The 23,288-nt window shown below is 37.8% G+C and overlaps 1 protein-coding gene across 2 annotated transcripts; it reads left to right on the top strand.

The window, feature by feature from the left end:
* The first annotated feature begins 1,562 nt into the window (after positions 1-1,562).
* Positions 1,563-22,713, top strand: LOC117781696 (zinc finger protein Gfi-1). Of its 2 annotated transcripts, none has more exons than XM_034618502.1 (5): positions 1,563-2,657; positions 14,396-14,434; positions 15,187-15,582; positions 15,889-16,070; positions 21,837-22,713. In XM_034618502.1, the coding sequence occupies exons 1-5, from the start codon at positions 2,308-2,310 to the stop codon at positions 22,208-22,210; spliced, it is 1,341 nt and encodes a 446-aa protein (XP_034474393.1). In that variant the 5' UTR covers positions 1,563-2,307; the 3' UTR covers positions 22,211-22,713. The 2 variants fall into 2 exon arrangements, with proteins under 2 accessions (XP_034474393.1, XP_034474392.1); XM_034618501.1 differs by having other exon boundaries at positions 1,563-2,746; positions 13,627-14,434.
* The last annotated feature ends 575 nt before the right edge of the window (positions 22,714-23,288 follow it).

The following is a 23,288-nucleotide window of genomic DNA, read 5'->3' as shown; positions in this document are numbered from 1 at the left end:
CTGAAGACTCAATTAGACAACCACAAATCTGGCTGACATGCACAAGAGTGTCACTATTTCATTCAATTCCGATAGTTGCCGTTAAACTGGGGCTACAATCGGATCCTACATACAATATGAAGAATTTGTTATAGGTAGAGAAAATTTAATAAAATACTAAAATGATTTAAAAGGAGCTCCATATATTTTGAATAACCTATTTTTTCATTAAAGTTAGCAATTGTTATATTAATAATCCAAGAACCTAAGAAACACCCAAAATACTTTATTAAATTTTGAAATTCTATTAGTTATTTTATATTATCTTAATTACTATTGTAATTAATTTTAATATTCCAAGACTTCAATTCCCCATGAAAATTATACAGTGGTGCCTGATATATTGATATAAGTTATCGTCATAATATATGGAAAAATTATTACTAACATGTAAGTTAACAAACATTATATTTCTAAGCTTAAAAATACAATAAACATTTTAATAAGGCTTTCAAGTTTCAATGTGCAATTTAAATATTTGGATATTTTTTAAATTAATGTTATTTTTTTAAAAATTATTGTGAAGAATTTTCAAATTCTTGGACTTCAAAATACAAAGCAAAATTTATTAAATGATCTACGGCCCCGTTTTGTTACTAATATTTAATATTTCAAAGTTATTTAAACTAGTTTCATTTGCTATGCGCAATTTTTAAGAGTCTCCTTGGTTTCCTTTTTATTTCTGATCAGTTTGATGGCAGCAAGAATTGAACGTAGAGCCGTAAGGGATTTGCCAAGTGGCAAGTCAAAGTCAAAAAGTTAATGTGGCTGGAGTGTGTGTGTTCGGTAGAAAGAGGGAAGGTGGAGGAATTGCAGGCAGTCAATTGTGAAAGAGACACTTGAGTGAGGTGCCAGAAAGCACTTGAAATTAGAAAATGGAATGGACTGCGCATTGCAAAAGACAACAACGATTACAACCCGATGGCAATGGAGGACGAGCCCAAAAACCAAAGGTGATCCAAACACTGGCAACAACCCTATGCCCCATCTTTCCTTCCTTTCCCTTTCCCTTTCCCTTCCCAATCCCAATCCGTAGCACACGCCATACACACAATCAAACTCCCCATAGTCGGCAATCCCCCCAACCCGTGAGTGGCGCATTGATTTGAACGAATCAAAGCGGTATGCGCACTAAAAATACCAACAACAAGTACCAAGGCATTACCAAATCCAGATTACGCGTGACCATCTGGAAAATGGGCGTATACCAAAATCAACAGGCTGCCCCATGCGTTAGACAAGGAGAGGCAGCGTATGCGGGCAAGAGTGAGAGAGAGAGCGTAAGAGCACGCAATAGCTGCAATGGTGGTGGGCTACTTGGCATTCCAGCTGTGATTCCAACTGGAATGCAACAGCAGCTATGCGTCTCGCTCTCACACGTTCAATGACTTGGGTGTTGCTGGTGGTGGGTGCTGTCGCTCTCTCACGCTGCTTATCAAAGCCACCAAAGAGAGCGTGTCTGTTGATTTCGATTTCGTTTTCGTCGTTGTTTCGTCAGTCGCTGTGCTTTGAAGCACACAGACGGTGCGTTTGCTCTTGGTACGGTCGCTCGCTCTCCGAATAACTGCAACCGCAAAGAGTGCCAGCTCGTGTCTGAGTGGGTTTGTGTGTGTGTGTGAGTGTTGTAGGTGCTCTCATTTGACGCCGCACAGCTTCTCGCTAACGCTGACTACGCGGTTGACGTCGACGTTGACGCTCAACTTGATTTCTTCCAATCTTGACTGGGAAATCGCAATCGCAACAATTGGAATAGTAGTCGAATTTGCGTGTGTATTTCGATAAGCAAGCAACCTCACCCCCCTTCCAATTGAGACGCGGTGTCAAGTGCAGGGGCCGCAGCTCTCGCACTCGCTGCTGTCGCTGTCGCTGTTGCTGTTGCTGTCAGCAGCCAGATTCACTCTCAGCCTCAGTCTCAGTCTCAGCTGGCGCCGGCGTCAGCGTCAGCGTGCGCGTTCCATGACTTCCAACTCGACGTCCAGCGCCCAGCCGTGATTAACTTTTACTGGTTTAGTCCGCTCGATGACGCCGAACATAACAGTAATGCTCAGCAGCTGCTTGCACGGCGCGTGTGACTTTTAAAAAACCAAAAGAAATCTGTTCTGTATCCGTTGCCATTTACCGTTTTTAAGTCGCGAGTGCAAATCAGATTCAAATAGCGATACCGATCGCGATACCGACACCGATAGCGATCACAATTGCCCATGCCGTCGCGTCACTTCGAGTGCACTGTTTAATAATTCAAATCAAGTTAATAATTATTAGAAACTCATGAACGTTGGCAAGATGCAAGCGCCTGGCCAGCATCAGCATCTGCTGCATCCGGCCACTTCCGCTGCCCCGCCCCCCACCCAACAGCATCACCTGCCCATCGATTACAGTTTGGGCAACTTTAAGCCCGCAATTGCAGCTGACTTTCCCGGCGGCCCCTTTGTCGCCAGTCCGCAGCAGCAGCACTCCTCATCCTCGTCGCCATCAACCTCCACGTCATCCGCCTCGCTGCAGGTGCGCGATCTCAGCGCCTTGACCACAATGGCCGCGATTCCCTCGCCCACGCAGCTGTTGCACCAACGCATGCAACCAGCCCAAATCACTGTGGATGCACATCATCATCATCAGCAACAAATGCCGACGGCGGCAACTTCTCCACACGATTACGCGCCCATGTCCGCCTTCAAGGCGGTGCTGCCCAAGAAGCGAAGTGCCGACGGTAAGCAAGATTCAACTTATTCAAAAATGAAAACAGCATGAAATCATTGAGATTTAAATTCAAGTTAAAGACGAAAGTGGAGTAAATTTTAATATAATTAGTAACTTTTATAACTTATTATTAGCTTACAAGTTAATTTATTTCATGGTCGAAAAATTATTAAATAAATACATACAGTTAGTCAAGCAACTTTTGTGAAGATTACAAAGTTCACATAGTTTATTTTGCATAATAAAAAAAACCATAAAAACTATTACGTTTATTTATTTTTTGTTTAAACAGTTGCTTGACATACTGTGTATAGAAATAAAGTGTGTGTATGAAAATTGTAAGCTTTTCCCTTATCTTAAAACTTAATCTCTTATTTATTGCGAATAAAAAAAACCTATAAACCAAGTTTGCAATATTCAATATTCAATATTCAATATTCAAAAATTACTCAAACTTTTTTTCAAAATTTTTTAAGACATCTACCATCAAATCTTAAAACACATTTTCAAGTATTTTCTGAATACACCATAAATCTGTACAAAAAATACTTTAAGCCACATTTAAAGAATGAGTTATTCATAGACTCCTACTTTAATTAAATTGCATAAATTGATTTTGCAACTGAAAATATAAACAACATTTTTCACATATGTAGTCAATATAATCAATATAACTCCAATAAAATTGGCTCTTAATATAATTTCTGAAGTATTAATCAGTACGCATCTGTTGATTAAAGATTTCTAATCTATGCACGATTTTTTTTCAATCTTGGTACATATACGTAAAAAAAATAAATTATTTAAAATGTTTACTCTGGGTTTTATTATCAGCTCGGGATCATAAATCAATCAATAATTTAAATTATTTTATGAATATTATTTATGTGATCACGAATTTAGTAAATCGCATAAATGTAATACTTGAATGTAATCATTTTAAAAATACCTAATAGTGAAAAATTTTAAAATATTTACAGTCATGGTGTCAAATAACAAAATTCAATCACGTAAAGTAGCTATCTTAATTGTCAAGGGTTAGAAAGGCTTAATTCCCTCCTAAAAATGTTAACATTTATATTATTATATTTATAATTTTAAAAAATTTTAGTTTCAATTAACTGAAATACTGACCCACTGTGACCCACCATGCCCACACAGCTGAGGACTCTGTTGAAGGGACACAGTTTTTGTTCCCCCAAATTCCACATTTCATATTCCCAAGTTAATTAAAAATATTGCCACATATCTCACATGGTAAAATGGGATGAATGATGAAATTTTTTAAAAATTATTTGAATAATGTGTGATTTTAAAATATGGCAATTCTGGCCATGGTCAACACCGAACAGCGAACAGCAAACAGACAACGGCCAATGGCCAAAAGCCACCAACAAGGCCCAGAACGCTGTCAGTTTAATTGAAAAAAATGTTGTGTGCTGGCCAAAAACGTGAAAGCCCGGAAAATGCTGCGACCAATATGCATATGGGAAGGGGTAGAGAACGGGTTGAGGGACGGTGTGGGGCAACGTGGGGAGTGCGGTGAAAATATTCATTATTCCGTTTGTATGTGGCGACGCTTAATGTGCAAATCTTCCGTGCGGACATGACCGACAGTTGGACAGAGACAGAGATGGAAAAATGGATATCGGGGATTGAAAAATCCATAGCGAACCACAGATACGGAAACGAATGCGAATGGACAACGGCAAGGCAAAGTCATAGATACAGATACACTGACAGCAGACAGCAGGCATATGGATGGATGTGGATATGAAATCTGTTTGAGTGCGAGTGTGTGTGTGCGAGTGTGTGCGAGTGTGTGTGTATCTGACAGTCGAGGTTGTCGTCGCCATCGCAGTTGAATTTCAACTAGGAACATTGAATGAATGAATGAATGAGTGTGTATGTGAGTGCGCACACCCAACACACACACACAGAGAGTGTCAGGCGACAAGCGGATATCATTTACCGGCATTACATGTATCCAACGGATATGTTTTTAGCTCTACAGCTTGAGCCAGGCACAGTCAGGACATGGATATGCCAGAAACAAAGATACACACACACGCACACAGATACACACTCACACACTTGTAGAGAATTTTCAATTCCGTTTGGCGCGCCACGTTTTTCTCTGCTTCCTTTTTTCTCTGCCATTTTCAGGTTTTCTCTCTTTTGGTGTTGTTGTGCTTTTCGCTTTTCCATTTTCATTTTTTCTGTCGCTTTTTGTTGTGCGAAAATGAATTTCGCTCTGTTTGTTGAAATATTTTTTGGTAAAATATTGGCGAAGCAACGCGATGATAGCTCGACTTTCCACCAGTTTCCTCACAGTTTTTTCCACAATTTTCCCGCTGCTGGCTGACTGATTGGCCGCTGCTGTCGAGTTGTCGCTGTTTTACAATCATCGCAAGGATTTTCCCCAAGCGAACTGAAAAAAGGGCGAGGAGAATAAGTATTACAAAAATCTCAACAAGTTCATAGTAAATGTGATTAAATTCTCTTAAAGTTTTTCGCACAGAAAAAAAAAAACAGTTCCGATATTATTAAAGTAAACAGTTTTAGATATTTTTTTTAACAGAATTGAGCTCTATAAATGCCTGTGTCTAACCTTGCGAAAAAGGTCAAACACAACTAATTTCCGTCTCGATTTCCAATTTTAATTGTCGCTTGCGCCAAATGGATCATCATCATCTCTGGGGTCTATTCCCCGTCCCTCTTTCCATATCTCAAATGGTTATCATTCAATTAATGTTGAAAACTTTGGGTTACGTTACCGTAGACACCGTAGAGCAAAGTATAACGTGGGTGAGTCACGAATTAAGTTAAATTGAAATTGCCCACGGTCCGTCTGAAAAATAGATACAGTGAGAGTGAGAGGGAGGGAGAATCGCCCCCGACAATGTACTTAAAAGAGAACCCCAACCTACAATACTAGACTATGAGTCGTTGCGAGTCATCTTGGTCAGAGATCAAATGGCCTAATCAGAAAACCTAAAGCACTGATTCATATAGTGTAATGATGTTCAGCTATGCATAGTTGTCAAATGATATCAGTTCCTTCAAAATGTGTACTCATATATACCCTATACTTAAATATATATAACGTTAAATTTGAGCGATATAAATTCAATAATAAATTCTTAAGCCATTTTCAATCACACCAAACAATTGAACAGCGATTCGAATCAATTAAATATCCTATCGAATATATAAATCGATCCATAGCACCCATCTACGTACCCACATCACCGAGTCAAGAGCTCTCTAATCAGCCAAGTGTTAGCAACTGGCAATAGGCCAACAATCTATAAAATTTACGAAGCCAAAATTGTTGTAAATTTATTTGGAAGTCAACTCTTGCTTATAGCCATTCTGAACATCGCAATTCCCTACACGTGTATACTTAACAATTTGTTTTGAAATTTGTAGAATTCTGATATTCTATAGTTTCCATAAGTTAGTCACGATGATTACTTTCTTTATGTTCGTAATCTAAATTGGGTTAGCAATTGAAACAATCGATTAGTAGCTCAAGCTGTGGAATATAGAGCATTCGTAGAACCACTCAAGCTCAACAACTTTTTTATATGCCACACGTAGTACTTATACACTCAGCAAAAAGAAAGATTAATATTCAAAAGAGCTGAAAACATAAGTATAAAAGAAAAATTTATTAAATCAATTAATAAATTAGGTAATCTTTATTACAATAAATTAAAATTTTTATTTGGAATATTTTCATTATTAACAACATAATTTGTATATTTTACTATTTCAAAAAAGCCATACTTAAATCATAAATATTAGCCGTTAATTAATATATGTTCTGTGTCGTCGTTCAGTAAATGTATTTTTTAATGTATTGATTTAAATAAAGTTTCTGCTAGCTAGTTCCAAAATCTCTCAGTATATTTGCTTGCAAGTTTCTACTAAAATAACAGATTAAATAGTTCTATTTATTTCTTTAGGCTTATTCTCTTTCTTAGTATTAATAATTGAATGAATTTAATTTTCAATTTCGCGCAGTGTAACTACCTCTGCCCCCTTTAATAATCGTATACATTATTGATCAATAACAAATTGTCGCAACGAAAATCAGAGCAATATTTATGAAATGTTTATGGCACACGTCGTAATCATTGGCAACTCATCGAATATGCGCTCAACGGCTGTCGTATATCTTTCAACTTCTCCCAAGTAGACGAAGAAATTGGGCATTGTAAATCTATAAAGATACCAAAAAATACAAAAAAAAAAAAAAAAACAAATATAAATAACAGTCAACCACATAATATACAACAACAGCATGTATAGGTGTATAAGTATGTATGTGTATCTGCAAGATACATTTATATCTACTTGGCCGCTAATAACTACGCACACACCGCACACGCGTTATGATTTACGATCCGAAGGTAAATACATAACGACATCTAAACATGTCAATATCCTCGCCCTGTTGTAAAGTTGAAAGAGTAAAAGTATCGTAAAACACGACCGATAAGTAAACAACAACCAACAACATCATGAAGTAGAAGTTGAGGTTGAAGTTGCGTTAACCGCAAAAATGTCTCGGATAGTAGATGCCACATTATAAAAATAATAAGAGTCCACCATTATTTACGATACGATTATTATTATTTTTCGGGATACGGTTTATCGTATTTACAATGTTTGACAAAGGTAAATCAATTTCGGGTGTGAAATCGAAACCCTTTAAGCCGTTGCAACAGTCCCAGGTCACGAATAAATATGTAAATAGCAGAAAATATTATCAATAGATCTATATAGTACTTATATCCATATAGAAGGTGTATATCTATCGCAATGTGAGGTACTGCGATTTCTACGATATCGACATTGATATCACACTTAACCCTCACAAAAGCTACCAGTCGATATCAGCTTATGACCCTGATATGAATTCACAATCCTAACCATAATTATACCATGAGCAATCTATAGCATGCCCCAAATTAATTTTCATTCAAATACACTTTGGACCTCGATTACAACTATAGATATTGATGAGATCATAAAAGGGAATTGTTCTTAAAATAATAATTTTCAGCTAGTTTCAGTGTATTCAGGAAATAGTGTGCCATATTATTATATAGACGCAATATAGCTATGGCTGTTATCAATAAGCTCTAGCGAAAAAAAGAAATCACAAAAATATTTAAGCAAATAAAGAAGCTTCTACCGAGTGCATCATAAAAATACCAAACGAAGCGAATAAACAGAAAGGCGATAGATATAATATATTATTAAAATAAAACCTGAGCAACAAGAACAAATACAACATATTTGTCGAATAAAAATTTTTGGTTTATGATCTTGAATTTTGGTAGGGGTACTCGAGTGAGTCTGACGATCGTTTTCTTCATTCTTAAAAAGTGAAAACGTGCACCAATTAAATGTCATTTATCAGGGCAAGAGTCTAAAGTTTAGATAGCCTTCTGATTTATAGCTCTGCGATAAGCGTCCAAACGGGGTGTGCAATATGGGATAGGGTAGCGGTGTAGGGGCAGGGGTAGGGGTAGGTGTAGGGGTAGGACCAGCTGCCTGGTTAGAGGGTGCTCTGGACAGTCACTGCATTGGCATTGGCATAAGCCAGAGTCTGTCCGTCTGAACTGATGATTGATTTGCAGTCTAAAAATAAATATGTAATTTGTAATTGCAATACTAGCTGTCGAGTGTCTTCAAAGCAAACCGACAGTACAGACAGCAACAATTGCTGATAACGTTGACAGCAACGACAACAGCAACACAACAGCAATGACAACAGCAACAGCAACTGTTGCTTGTTTGACAAACGCAATCCCCATCTAATGCCGATTGGAGTGGAGCATGAGTGGAGATTATGGTCAGGATTCGAACCCTCTTAAGACTGCCACTGTCACCACACATTACTTTGGCATGGCTCATAATCAGAATCGAAATCGAAACTCGAAATCTCAACGAATTCGTAAATCATGCATCCAAGCACACACACACACACATATGCACACTTGAGTCCAGTCAGCCAGTGACCAAATCATGGCCCTAATCTATCGGCCACAGTTTATGGTACCCACTTTTGGCATATCGGACCTCAGCTCAATATTTATTATATTGTTCTATATTATTATTCGCCTCCACGTTTCGATTCAACTCGATTTGCTTTCATATTTGCCGAAAGCGGCTATTTTTTATAGCCATATACTATGAACCAACTTATGCATTATGACCACTATTTCTATGAGTATAAATGGGACAGACGAGAGCCCCCTTCAACTACTGTTCTATCACCTTTTATTTGATAGGTTGACATTGATATCGTCAATGTACTCGCAACTAATCCACAACAATGTTGTAAATTATGCATAGATTGAATGTTTCCAAAAAAAAAAAAATCGATCAGGAATTTAATCATCTGATACAATGGAATTAAAATGAATCAAATACTATAATCAATGCGATTAGCATTATAGATTAATCATTTATCAATTTTTCAAATTGTGTGAATTTATAATTGTATCGACTCATTGTTAATCATAAAAATCAACTGAGTCACATTATTCACGAAAGTAATGAAATTGAAATTGTAGATCGGATGGAAAAGTTTTCTCAAAAAATATATATTTGTTTCCTTAGAAAAGAGGGTCTAAAAAAGTGATGCTAACTCGTATTTCTTAACTTTATACAAGTGTTGAAAGAAAATTACGCTAGTAATGATATTTTCATTTAAATACTAAAAGAAAGTAAGTAGATTGTATCGTATTGTAAAAGAGTAATGGAGAATCTTTATCAATTCTCTAAGAAACCAGCAAAGAAATTTTTTGGATAATAATTACAATTGTTGATTACGAGAAAGAATGATTCTAATCAGGAAATTCACAAAAACAGAAGAAATTTTATACAATTTTAGGGATAACTCAGATTAATTTTAAAGATAGGTAGCTTGTGTTTTATTCACGCTAGTGACGAAAGTAATTGCTCAACATTTAAATGATAATTTTAAGATTTCTATGAACAACACTCATTTTCAGACGCTCCAAATTATTATGAATTTGATTACAGTGAGCTTGAAATAATTATCACCTAACTGCCAAAAAGGCTCCCTCACCAAAATTGAGACAAAACAATTATAATCCTGCCATAAGCCCGTCAATTGATATGGGCGACGCACAAGAGGGGATATAATTGTGGAATGAGAGAGGGTGCATAAACAGGATAACAATGATTTCAATTACCATGCAGTGTCGAATAATTATTTTACCTTTTTGGCAAGTGCGTGGAGTGCGTGAATATTGCTCCCGGGCGTATAAAACCAGATGAACAACGGAATCACACGGCACATGGCAGGGTGGTCGAGCAACGTCCGGAGTTTAGAGAATCCCCCCTCGCAAGCATGGACCGTAGACGGGGACAGGGAACAGGGAGAGGGAAATGGAAATGGAAATGGAAAGGGAAGGTTGGACGACGGCTATGTCTAATGTGCACAAATTTATGACTTTACTGCCGGAAGACCGGGTATTTCCAGGGTCGTAGAACTGCCAAATGGGTGTATGCGAGTGGGCGGTTTGTTGTTGTAGCTGTTGTAGTATTAGTAGTTGTTGTTGTTGTTGTTACTCTTCTTTTCTGTTGTTGCTGCTGCGCGTGTCGTCTGTTTACACTGTCAGCTTCCAGCCCTGAAGTAACTGCCACCCTGCGGAGAAGGCATCGAGCACATGCTTAAGCTCATTATTATTATCATTTAAACAAGTCGGCCTACGTGAGCCACCAGAGCCACCAGAGCCATCAAAGCTGAGCCACTTGTCTCTTTGTCCCCCTGTTGTCTGTCTCCCTGTCTCCAGGGTTGGTTTTCGCACCAAGCCGGAAATTTTCAGCGTTCAAACGTTAAACGTTTCCAATTTTCGTTCATACAATTCTTATTCAATACTTGAAACTCGGCGACTTGCATTTCATCTCTCTTTCGCTCTCTTGCTCTTACTCTTCATCTCTCTCTTTCTCCCACAGAGCGACAATAATAATAACTGGTGACTCCAGCTGGTGGTTGTATTCACATTCGTATTGCAATTCGTTTTGGCCTATGGAGTATTCATTTTATTTTTGTGTGTTTCGGGTATTCACTGCTTTTTGGGTGTTGCGGACGAGCGAATGAAATGAGAATGCTCCCGGGACAATTGTGTGCATAATTAGAATAAAGGGTTTTGCAATTGACATTTGTTGTAATGGCGATGATTAAAATTTGCCTGCTCTAAAATGGAAACTGTAGTCAGGTTGTTGGGGTCAGATTTCCCCTTTTATAAGTCTGATTGTTTTCTGTCTAATGATTTCAACACGATAATATTTATGGGTGGCGAATTGCAATGAAACTCTTTTTACTGCTTAGCAGAGCTTGAGAAATTGAGAGAATGTTTGAAATAATTAAATTTAAAGAATGAACCTTTAATAATGTATAATTAATAAAATAAAATAAAATTATTTATATAATCTCTAAAATAAATAAATAATGGCATTTTAAGGGCAAAACATATTTAGACTTTATGCTTAATAAAAGCTTGATAAATGAAGAAAGCGTTTTGGAACATGTGATAAATATTCTTAATTAAATAAAATCAAATACTAAAGTAATCTTTGAAAATAATATAAATTTAAATGCTTGAGGAAACTAGTTACTATAAAAAATGGAAAGAGCATAATATAAATTGAGCGAAATAAAATAAATATATTTGTAATTTTTCTTTTCCAAAGAGAGGTTCTTTATGAAAACTGTTTTAAGAAATGTAAACAAATATATATTTGATTATTTTCTATGTTGTCCACGAAATTAAAATTTTAGATTGAATCCGATTAAAAACTAGTGACTGAACTACTGTCAAAACTAACCCTACCCAATATGTTTTATCGAAATTACCTTGTATACCATATTCTTGATGTGCCACAACCTTGCAACTTATTTCAGTTGCAGCCACAAGCGAATGTTGGCTTATGTATCCGCTCAGTTGTAGAGGGTGGGACGTAGGGGGGGTTGTGGGTTGTTGAGTCCCTTCGCTGAAGCACTTAAAAACACTAAGAAAAACTGAGCGAGCAACAATAAGGCACAACAACAAAAGCGACGCAGTAAAAACACTTGACACTCTGGCGCCAGAGAGAAAGAGCGTCATGTTTGTCCGTACCACACCCCAAAATGTATCTGTATCTGTGCTGTAGCCAGCGAGTATCTGTATCTGTTGGATGCGAACTTTCAACTTGTTCAGTGCCTGTTTTGTGTGGGTTTTGTTTATGTTTATTTGGCTTTGCGTTTGCCGCCTCACTGGCTGCAACAATCAAAGCCGCATCATCAAAATCCGCCCCCGTTTTCCCCCTTCCCTCTTTGCAGCTCACCGTTTTCTCTCCCGCCCCTGGGCTTTGCCTGCGCAGTTACTTTTATCTGCGTGGCGAATTAGAATGTTGTCAAATTGTTATTCTTTTGTTGCGATGCGTATTCATTCATTCGATTCGGAGTCGCTCATGCCTCTGCCTCTGTCCATGCCTCTGCCACTGCCATTGCCACAGATCTTACCCCTTTCCTTTGACACTTTTTTGCGCCTGCGTTGTTGTCGTCATCCTCATCGCTTCTTCTTCTTTCCGCCTGTTTGTGTGTTTTCTGTTTTGTCATGCTCCATTTAGCCGAGTGTGGACCGAACAGATGTTCTATTTAAACGCACATTATTATTATTCCATTTCGACAGTCGAATCTGAGAATGCCATGCGCCTTCTGACGCACACCACACACACTTGTCGATAACGTTTTCGTCAAGCAAAATTTAATGTCAGAAATCAGTATTCATGATTTTTTTTTGGCAGTTACCAATCAATTTCAAAACTGTTTAATGATTTTAATTAGTTGTACTATATCTACTTCTTATTTTAAGATTTTCAGATGAAATAAATGATATCTAGATAAATTTTTTTATCCAAAAACTAAGTACAACGTTTTTATTTTAATTTTTATCTATGTATCATTCCAGCATAGTTTACAATATTTGTAGCTTTTTAATTAAAGCCATAGTATAATTTTGATAGCTTATCATTTTAGATCATTAATTAAATTTTTTTCATTTATGTATTAAATTTTCAACTGTATTTGCAATTCATGATCATTTTTGTGAAATGCATTATAACAAATATCTAACAAAAATGATAAATTTATAAAAAGTCTAATATTTAAAAAAATATCATTTTTGAATTCTTTTGGAAATTTAATGTACATTTTTTTTTTTTAAATTTACATTTCCTTTATTTATTGAATCTTCGCCAAGGGAGACTTACAATAAGTATATCAAATCTTATATTTAAAGCTTAACTAACAGTTATGTCTACTTAATATTATATGAACTACTGTGTCAGAAGGGTTTATTGCTGTACAATTTTAAATAAATAAATTTTCTAATATCAGAGCATAAACATAAGCGAGTAGAACTGGATTATGAGTTAATTTGTCGGGTGGCAACAGGAGTTGCGCCCTGTATGCCTTACCGGGTGACATAGTTGCCTGTCCAATGCGAATGATGATGATGATGATGCTGATGGCGTTGATTTTAGATGCGGAACGGGAAGGGAATAGAAGGGGAGGACGGGGGAACGGGAACGGGAATGCTGCTTGATTAGGGTGAATTAATGGTCATGTAAGGTGGATTAGGCGATTGAATACGAAAATAATTACATTTGAAATTTGATATGCTGCCAACTGTTAAACTGTGAACGAGTGTGTGTGTGTGTGTGTGTGTGTGTGTGTGTGTGTGTATGTGCTGTGTGTAATACAGGTGCATCAGTGCTAGTGTGTGTGTGTGTGATTGATGATGTTTTTGCCGTTTTGCTCTGATTTCGCTCATAGCTGAATCTCTCCTTGTTTTTCAGATACAGCGCTACCCTTTAGCATAAGCAGATTGGTCAAGACTGAACAACTGACGGCGATTGCAGCCGCCGCAGGTTTGAAGCCGCCAGCGCTAGCCACACATGGTGTCACCTTGGCGGAGGACAACAACAACTCCATCTCGATGCTGAGCAAGAATCATCAACAGCTGCAACAGCAGCAGCAACAGCATTTACAGCGACCCAAACTGTTGCCCTACCTGAGTGCCAGCGAGCAACTGCGTCAATCCAGATCCAGATCGAGATCCAGATCCCGCAGTGCCTCGCATTGTTCCTCCCAGATCGACATGGATGATGCGGACAGCAGTCATGAGCGATATTCCCGACACTCCCGTCGTTCCCTGCACTCGCGTTCTCGCTCCCGTTCCCGCTCCCGTTCGAGGTCGCATTCGAGCAGCTCGTCCGTCGAACTGGAGGTGGATTCACCGCCTGGCAGTCCCAGCATTAGTTCGCCCAGTGCCGCCTCCTTGTCCGCCTCCGAACTCCTCATCACCGCCAACAGCAACAGCAGCGCCAAGAAGTCCGATCTCTTTTCAGTCTCTGCTCTGCTGCGTCGCGATGAGCCGACGTCGCGTCGTGCTCGGAGTCCTCCTCTTGGTCTAGCCGGCGCCTCGAGTGCGGCCCTGGCACTGCACACCAATTCGCTGGAGGCTATGCGACAGAGCTACCCGCCCAACTACGATCCTACCATGTTCCAGCGTCCCATCTTCTCCCCAGCGCTGCCCTTCTTCGCCGCCTTTGCCTTTCACCAGGGACAGCAGCAGCAACAACAACAATCCGGACTTGGAGCAAGGTGAGTGTCTGACGAAACTACACTGAGAGAAAGCGAAGAAGTAACAGTATTAATTTCATGATAATATTGAACATTTACTCATAAAAAATATAAAAATATAGTGGAATTAATAATTTTAAAAATGTAATTAATTATTGTAATGATACGATAATCAAAAAATAGTTTGGAATGATACGCATTATAACAAGAATAAATATAAAAATAGTCCTAATGTAAAGGATAATAATAACAATTATAATGATGATAATGATAACAATATTACTAATGTAAAAAAATTATTAGAATTAAAAATCAATGATGGATTGGCTATTGATCTCGTGTTATATTTCTTGTATATTATCGAACAATAATCGGATATAATCGAATAATAACAATGAAAATGATGTTGACAATGTAAATAAGAATTACAATGTCTAGCAAGTTTCAATGATTACAATAAATAATAAATGAAGATATTGAAAATTGTAATGTGAATGATTATGATATCGTTATAATTAAATAATACAATATTTGTTTCAATAATTATAAAAAGCAAATTACTAATTCGTATAAAAATTAATAACAATTATGATGATAATAATATTAATGTTAATGATAATTGTAATGATAATGATATTTATTGCAGAGTTGGCCTGCTTTTCTCTCCGTGTAAACGACACATACTTTTAACAACCTGTGCTAATTAAGCTGCCTTAATTAAGTGCTTAACTAATGCTTCCCTTGGCTTTTCCGCTTTTCCTTTCCGTGTGCAGTTATCATCCGGATTCACAGGAAAATCTCTTCCGGCTGCGCAGCCTGATGGTGCCACTCCAATCTGCTGGCCAGAATGGCAACACAGCGGCTGCAGCTGCGGCAGCGGCAGCAGCGGCCGTCGGTGTGGGCGTTGGAGTGGGCGTGGGCGTGCCACCCGGTGCCGGACATTTGGGTTTGCCGCATCCCCCGCATCTGCATTTTCATCACATGGCCGCCAAGTGGCCGGGCCTGCATCAATTTAGCGACCTGTACTCGTGCATGAAGTGCGAGAAAATGTTTTCCACGCCACACGGACTCGAGGTGCACTCCCGACGCACCCATCATGGAAAGAAGCCCTACGCCTGCGAGCTGTGCAACAAGACCTTTGGCCATGAGGTCAGCCTCAGTCAGCACAGGTATGCAAAGCACTCGCCACAAGCATTTTGGCCAGGTTCAGTCCAAGGGAGTTGAGGCGGGGGCGTGGCATACTTAATGAGTGTGCCTGGTCCTGGGACACTTTTGTGTTACTTAATTTAACTGAAATGTTGGATTTAGCCTGGCCAAATGTTTGCTTTGTGGTTGTATTTAACATTCAGTAGCCACAGCTCCAGGGAATTCCAGCTGGGCTTTAATTACACCAAATAGCCGCCAGCTTTAGTTGGTAATAGTTGGTATGTCCTCTAACGGTACTTTCCACTTGCTATTTTCCACTTCTTTTTCAGGGCCGTACACAATGTGGAAAAGGTCTTTGAGTGCAAACAGTGCGGCAAACGCTTCAAGCGCTCCAGCACCCTCTCCACCCATCTGCTCATCCACAGCGACACGAGGCCTTATCCCTGCAGCTACTGCGGCAAGCGATTCCATCAAAAGAGTGATATGAAGAAGCACACCTACATTCACACCGGTAAGTACAAACAACAGTGATCATCACTCGATAAAAGTTTTCTAATATCAATTGGGATTGAAGTTCTTTAATTGGAAAAGAAATATGGTATTCATAAGCATATATCATATTTTTGGGAAAGGAAAGGAAAAATATTATATATATGTCTAGAATTTTAGGAAATAATCTTTCTGGTGATTAATTTTTCCTTTCGTACTGGGTGTCTTAAATTAATATGTGATTATATTTAAAATTTCTTTTTTTTTTATATTAAAAAAAGTTGGATTTTTTCTATTTTTGATTGGATTCAATTAAAGATAAAACGAACTTTTTATGGACCCATAATTGATCATTTTGATCTTTTGAATATTATACACAATGTTGGTTGATATAATATCTTTTAAGTTGCTTTTAGAATGTTTTCACTGTGGTTTGGTTACCTTCAAGTACTGAGCCTAAATTCTGATTTGAGCTTCTACTTTAATGCGATAAACAACAGATTTTAAATCACATAGAGGAAGAGGAAGATATGGCATTATTGGGAATGGCAGTGGATATAATCAAAATGGGAAGCATTGGCAGGAAGTGGGCGCCATTAAAGAGACGAGCGAACCACGATAACCAGGCAAAGCCACAGTCGCAGTTTCAATTACAGTTTACCAGTTGACAGAAGACAGTGAGTAGAAGGGGGAAGAGTGAAGAGAGAGGGCGTAAAGAGGGTGATAGTAAGTAGAATGCTAGTGCAGAAATGGAGCTGATGGCGTTGATAGCAAAGCCCCAAACAGCTGAAAAGAGCGACAACTATAAAACGCGTGCTCACTCTCCGAGAAGCGCAAGAGAGCAGCACCCAATACGCTCACACACATACAAACAACACACACATATATAGAAGCGAAACATGTAACTGATAAAAGGCAAAAGTGAGGACCAACATTCAACGTTGAGGCTATGTACAAAAGCTTGGAGAAGCATTGGAAAGACAACGACAAAGCAACAACCGTAGACACACACACACACACATACATACACATTGCCGAAACGCCTTAACGCGCGCGCGAGTGAGTGAGTGAGCAGGCGAGCGCGAGAGAGCGATAGAAAGAAAGAGCGAGCTGGTGAGAGCGGACAGAGAAATCACAGCCGACCAATGAAAAATTTAGTCAAGAGATTTTGATTTTCTGTTTTATACGCGCGCACACACACGAATAACAAATACGACGCATACACTGACACGCCGACTGCGACTGCGACGGCGACAGCGATTCTGTATGTGTGTGTGTGTGTCTGTGTGAGTTGCGCATACACCCCTATATAGCTGCACAACTATAACAACAAAGCTCTGCCCAAAAAGTAGCAACTGCGCTGCCGCCGCACAGTAAGCGACGCCATTACGAACCAAAAACCATCGATTTCTACCGTTATTCCCTTCGATTCTCAATGGCCAAAGGTCGACGTGGTAGACTAATCTAATACTAAAGCTGATAATATATGACTACGATTTATATTTAAAGCAATGATTGAACTTTTCATTTAAAATGAAGGTTATTAGAATTCTTGGAATATTTATATTTATACTTATGATTATATAAATTATATAGATTATATTGTCATTTATAATTTTTTTATATTCGTAGACTCATTGACATAAATCTTTAGGTGAATCTTTTAAATGTTATACAAGCTTTTCAATAATAATAAAAATCGTTTATCCTTATGGTAAACCTTTATTCTATAATGTAATATTTCCATTCTTATAAATCTGATTTTATTTGCCACATTTCATAATTTTATGATATTATTTCATTTCTTTTTTTTTTATAAATGTTTCGCATTTTGTTGCCATGAAATCAGTTTTGCAAATTGCAAGGATAATAACCTCTAATAAGCCTTCCCCAACCCCCAAGTTCAGAATAACCAACAAGCCACACCCACCCGCCCACTTCGCAACCCCAACTCGAATTTAGCAATGCGTCTGGCCAAATCAGTGGAAGATGACTCTGCACACATACACACACACCAACACCTACACCAACATACAAAGACAGCGAGACAGAAAAATATTTCAGACATTTTTATCGCTTGGCGTCTTCGATTTAGGACGTGTGCCCCTACAGTCCCCCCATCCCCCCCTATAAAGAGGGATAGACAGGGCTCTCAGGATACGTCTCAGATTTGCGTTAGTGTTTTTGGCTTTAACTGTGGCTTAGTTCTCGTCCGATTTTTACTCCATTTTACGACTAGCCTTAATTTCTTCTGCTTTTATGCTTTGTTTTCCTATTTTCTTCGTTATTCTCTAACCATTTTTTCTGTTTGTTGCGTTTTATTTTGTGTTGCTTTTGTCCATTTCGTGTCTATTGCTAGCAATAACCAAAGGCAGCAGATTTTTCCACATTGATGTGATTTGCCTCAAACATTTTCCTTTTTTTCATCTGTTTTTTATTTTTTGTTGCTGTTTCACTTGTTGTTTTTGTACAGTTTCGACATTCACGTTTGGCTACGTTTTATTTGCTTTTTGTGTTTAGCTCGCATTTTCATTTTTTATTTTCCTGCCTCAGATTTTTTGTTTGTAAATTTATGCGCCATAAAAGCGGAAGCAAATAAATTTTTCGCATATTTGTATAGGTGTATGAGTAAGAGTGTGTAAGTACACGTGTGTGAGTGCATGCATTTTCCAGCTTGTTTATTCATTCATGACTTTTATTTCGAGTCCACTTTAAATCTCCACTTATTCTGCAAAAAGTTGCTACAAAAAATCAATAAGTTGAAGCTCGCTTAAAGCTATCACAAATTTTATTGATATATTTAAAATTCCCAGAAACATTCAGCTTTATAATTTTGGATAAAAATAAATTTGGAAAAAAAAACATTTGAATAATTGAAAACTCTCTTTAGGCGCTTTCATTATTTTAAACATTTAAGTCTCTACACATATCAGTAGTATATCAAACTAGATTTATAAATCTATTTAAATTTTAGTTCGGTTTTTTTTACTTTTTTTAATATTTACTTTTGTTACGACCACGCGGCGTATGCGTCATTTGATTAGAGTTAAAGATAACACAAATGGTAAAAGGCAAAGCAAAGCGAAATATAAAACGTGTTGAATTGAAAGGATTTGCCAAGTATTCTGCTTAGAAATACACACACAAACACACACATACACAGTCAGACAGACAGTTGAACAGACAGACTGACAGACAGGGAATCGTAAGATATTAGAAGAGTAAAAGAAAGCAGCGCAGAAGCAAGCAAAGATTTAAAAGAATTTCCACAATGTGATGCAATAAAAATCCTTGAAATCTGTACATACGAAAAACGGCAACCCCCAACCCTAAAGCAAACCTCCCCCGTTTCCCCAAAACCAAAATTTTCATACGCCCCAACTCACACTCACATAAACACACACACACATACACACAGGACCAAAGCCTTGACTATATATCGCAACTTGGGAGTTGAAACTTGGCAGTGTTAGTTAGCGCAGGCAGAAGAGAATTTCCTCACCCTCTCCCCCCTCCCCCATTCCGCTCCTTCATCGCTTGCTCCACTCTCAGTGTTGAGCAGCTGCCGTCGGCCGACGGGATTTGGATTTGGGTCTCGTTAGTGTTCGTTGTGCTCGTTTGCCGTGATAAATAATAAAAGCTGCTCTATAATCTCTGCGACTACGTGACGTTATTTGTGCCGATAGTGCACGAACGTGCCCCGAGCGTTCGAGCTCAAAGTTCGTATACCCTTCAGACATGTTGCAGAGAGGGGCATGCTCCGTGAGGCAGCAGCCGACGAGTCTTCTCCCTATCTGAGAGCTACAGCATGACTACTCAATTTTTTCATTCTTCTTTTATTTTTTGTTTTTTTTTTTTTGTGTGTGTTTTGCTTTTGTTTTACTGCTTTTCCTACAGTTTCCGCATTTTCCTACAGCTGCTACCGCTTCCTCCGCTCCCCTTTCCCCGCTTCCCCCTTTTCCACTGCTGCCACTTTCGACTCATGGCACAGGAGCTAAAGTTGAATCAGAGCACATCCCAACGGTCGAATGTTTCAGAATCACGTCGCTGCAATTCCATTATATACTTTTCCTTCACACACACACACACACATATATATATATATATATATATATTTACATTTACATTGATATACAAGTATATATGGTAACCCAACAGTTGTCTGTGTGTTTATATGCTAAAGTGGGCAACTTTTATTGTTTAGTGTGTGTCTGTGTGTGTGAGTATGTTTACTTTATATACACTTTTCACTCTTCCCTCGCAAAATTAAACTCAAGTTAACATTTTGTCGTTATTTTGTTGCCTGCCTGTGTGTGTGCGTATATATATATCTATATATACATAGAAAACTCTACCACATTATCTCTGCCATAGATAAGCGCATATGTGCTACTATGGGAACTGTCATAAAGACAAACTGATGGAATGATACGTGTCTATACTCATCGAATTTCAGCGATTTGTTTTGTTCAGGATTATTTTTTAAAGAATATCAAAACCAAATACTATACTCGAAGAAATATTGGTGCAGCTTAAAAAATTGTAGTTCAAGCATTGCTGATTTATTCATTATTATAAACGAATTACAGAAGAAAAACTAGTCAGAAAGGCTATAGACGAGATCTTGACCATAGAATACCCGTTAATCTAACTTCAAAATAAAATAAAGTACAAAAAGAAAAGTTTACATCTCCAGATGTAATAGAAGTTTCACTAGAATACACAATACAACTTTATTGATTTTTATTCATATAATTTACTTTTCTATACTTAAAATGGATTTAAATGATAACGTTACCTGAACATTATGATATCACAGCACAACAGGACTTGACAGCATTCCTTACACAAAAATAATTTTAATACCCTTCTAATAAAATCCAATAGCAAAGACTCTATACTACACAGATACTGATTATATATAAGAATTTCAGTTTCAAGTTTGAATTTCTACTCGTATTTGTATTGCACTCGAATCTCTGTAGAGCAGACGTCATTTTCAAATTGCCTTATGTCAGCTTTGATAACTGCGAATCAAATCAAATCTTAAATGAAAATTTGATAGCACTTGGCGCCGACGAGCCACAACAACAATAACAACAACCACATCAAAAATACTCGACATAAAAAAAGAAGAATATAAAATGTTAAATTAGGGCGAGAAGCAAAGCGAAATAATAACAGAGCAAATCTCTAATGAAAAATTTAACAGAATGAAAATGTGCTATAAATGAAATATAAAAGCAAGAATCGTTTGGAAATGGAAACGCTTTAAAACCTGCCAAGGAAAATTTCTTGTAGCATTTTGTAAATTTTTATGTGGTTGTCTTTAAGTGCTAAACCACAAAACACCACACAGATGAACCAAAAAGTTGAAATTTAAAAACTCCGCTCGTTGTGGGAATGTGAAAGATGAGGAGAGCGTAAGAGGGGAAGAGGGGGGAAGTGGAGCAGGATGTGGTTAGCAGAGGCGACGCCATTGCAGATGACGACGACGAGGACTTGGATGGAATGAAATGGGGAAGGTTGTCTGACTCAGAGCGCAGACATTTTTGGGGGTTGAAGGGCGATTTGTGAGCATGTGTGAGTGGGGGGTGAGGAGAGGAGGGGTTGCCAGCCATGAAAGCAAAGCTCGTCTCGTTTTAGCCTAAAATGGCGCGCACTGCTTTCCGTTTTTTTGGCCTTGTGAGGAGGCAGGACAATAAATGCAAATTGCGAAATGCAAAATGCACAACGCTTATCGATTTCAAGTTTTAACCCATCTGCCTTTCTCTTTCGATTGTTGCAGGTGAGAAACCACACAAGTGTCAGGTGTGCGGCAAGGCTTTTAGCCAGAGCTCCAACCTAATAACACACTCCCGCAAGCATACCGGCTACAAGCCCTTCTCCTGCAAGCTCTGCCACAAGTCCTTCCAACGCAAGGTGGATCTGCGACGCCACAAGGAGACACAACACACGGATCTGCGTGTCCACCTGGGAAAGGTGGACTTCATGTCTGCCGCAGCGGCAGCAGCAGCCGCTGCAGAGATGAGCGGGGGAGCAGGTGGTGCAGGGATGGGACTCCCCACTGGCAATGCGGCACCACAGGCGACAGCGGCACCACAAGCACCTGCCACGCCGGTGAATCCCCTGAATTGCCAGAAGGTATCACTGCTGGCATAACAACAGCAACTAGTTCCAGTTCCAGTCCCAATCCCATCCACTCGGAATCCATGTGCAATAGCAGTTGAGTCAAATTCTCGAACTGTACTTCCATTTGCCGCCTCACGTTGATATTGCAGTTGCAATTACAATTGTAATTGAAATAAATGCAATTTGAATAGTTTAAACTTTAAACCGAACAATTTCCATCGTTGCCAAAAAAAAAAAATATCAAGAAAAAAATCTTACAAAGAAATTTACTAAACTGCATAGGAAATACCAAAGAAAACAAATACTAAATGATACCAAAACTTAAAGAAATCCCTAATTCTCAGCAAACTAGCAACAACAATACACACGAAAAGAATTTGTTTAACTGTAAATTATTTAGTAATAATATTTGTATGTGTGTGTGTGAGTGTGTGTGTTTTTTGTATGATTGTATTTCTATTAAATATATACATATACATATATATATAACAGCTAAGATGCTACCACATTCAATACGTCTAAAAGTTATCAAACTCTATATATAAAGGCGCAAAAAAAATCAAATCAAAATCGAAACCCTGAATCATGCGTGTTCTACTTGTAAAATGTAATTAAATATTATACTAAAAAAAATATATAAATATAACGAAAAGCTAAAAAAGAAACGTTCCAAGTTTTCGCTTCTAGATAGTTGTGAAATTTTAAACGCTGTACTATGCAAATATTTTGATATTATATCATTCCAATGAATTTAGTCTAATTAATAAATTTTTAACTTATTTATACATATGTGTATGTATGTAAAAACTATAAAACCAAAAACAATTGCTAAATAAATATATTTTCTTTTAATGTTCCACAAATAAAAAATAAACAACGTAAAAAATCAAATGCAAAACAAAAACCTATCCGACATATATTCTAAGTATTTTTATGTTTTTCAATAAATTAAATTTATTAAGCAATTAAAAATTTAAACCAAAATCTGCATTTTTAATGAATTTTTAGGGATGTTAAGGAAACTTTGCTTAGATGTAGGAACATTCACAATTTTGAAGATCATTTCAGAATATATTTAGAAATATTATTTTTATTTATATTGTTATAT

Source organism: Drosophila innubila, assembly GCF_004354385.1.
Source record: "Drosophila innubila isolate TH190305 chromosome 2L unlocalized genomic scaffold, UK_Dinn_1.0 4_B_2L, whole genome shotgun sequence".
Taxonomy (NCBI): Eukaryota; Metazoa; Arthropoda; class Insecta; order Diptera; family Drosophilidae; genus Drosophila; species Drosophila innubila.
Note: the sequence above shows the minus strand (reverse complement) of the source record. Positions and strands in the feature narration are given on the sequence as shown.

Coding starts and splice junctions, on each gene's coding strand:
- LOC117781696 (XM_034618501.1), top strand. CDS start 2,308: ATGAACGTTGGCAAGATGCAAGCGCCTGGCCAGCATCAGCATCTGCTG. Junction 14,435..15,186: donor CAATCCGGACTTGGAGCAAG/GTGAGTGTCTGA, acceptor TTCCGTGTGCAG/TTATCATCCGGATTCACAGG. Junction 16,071..21,836: donor GCACACCTACATTCACACCG/GTAAGTACAAAC, acceptor CGATTGTTGCAG/GTGAGAAACCACACAAGTGT.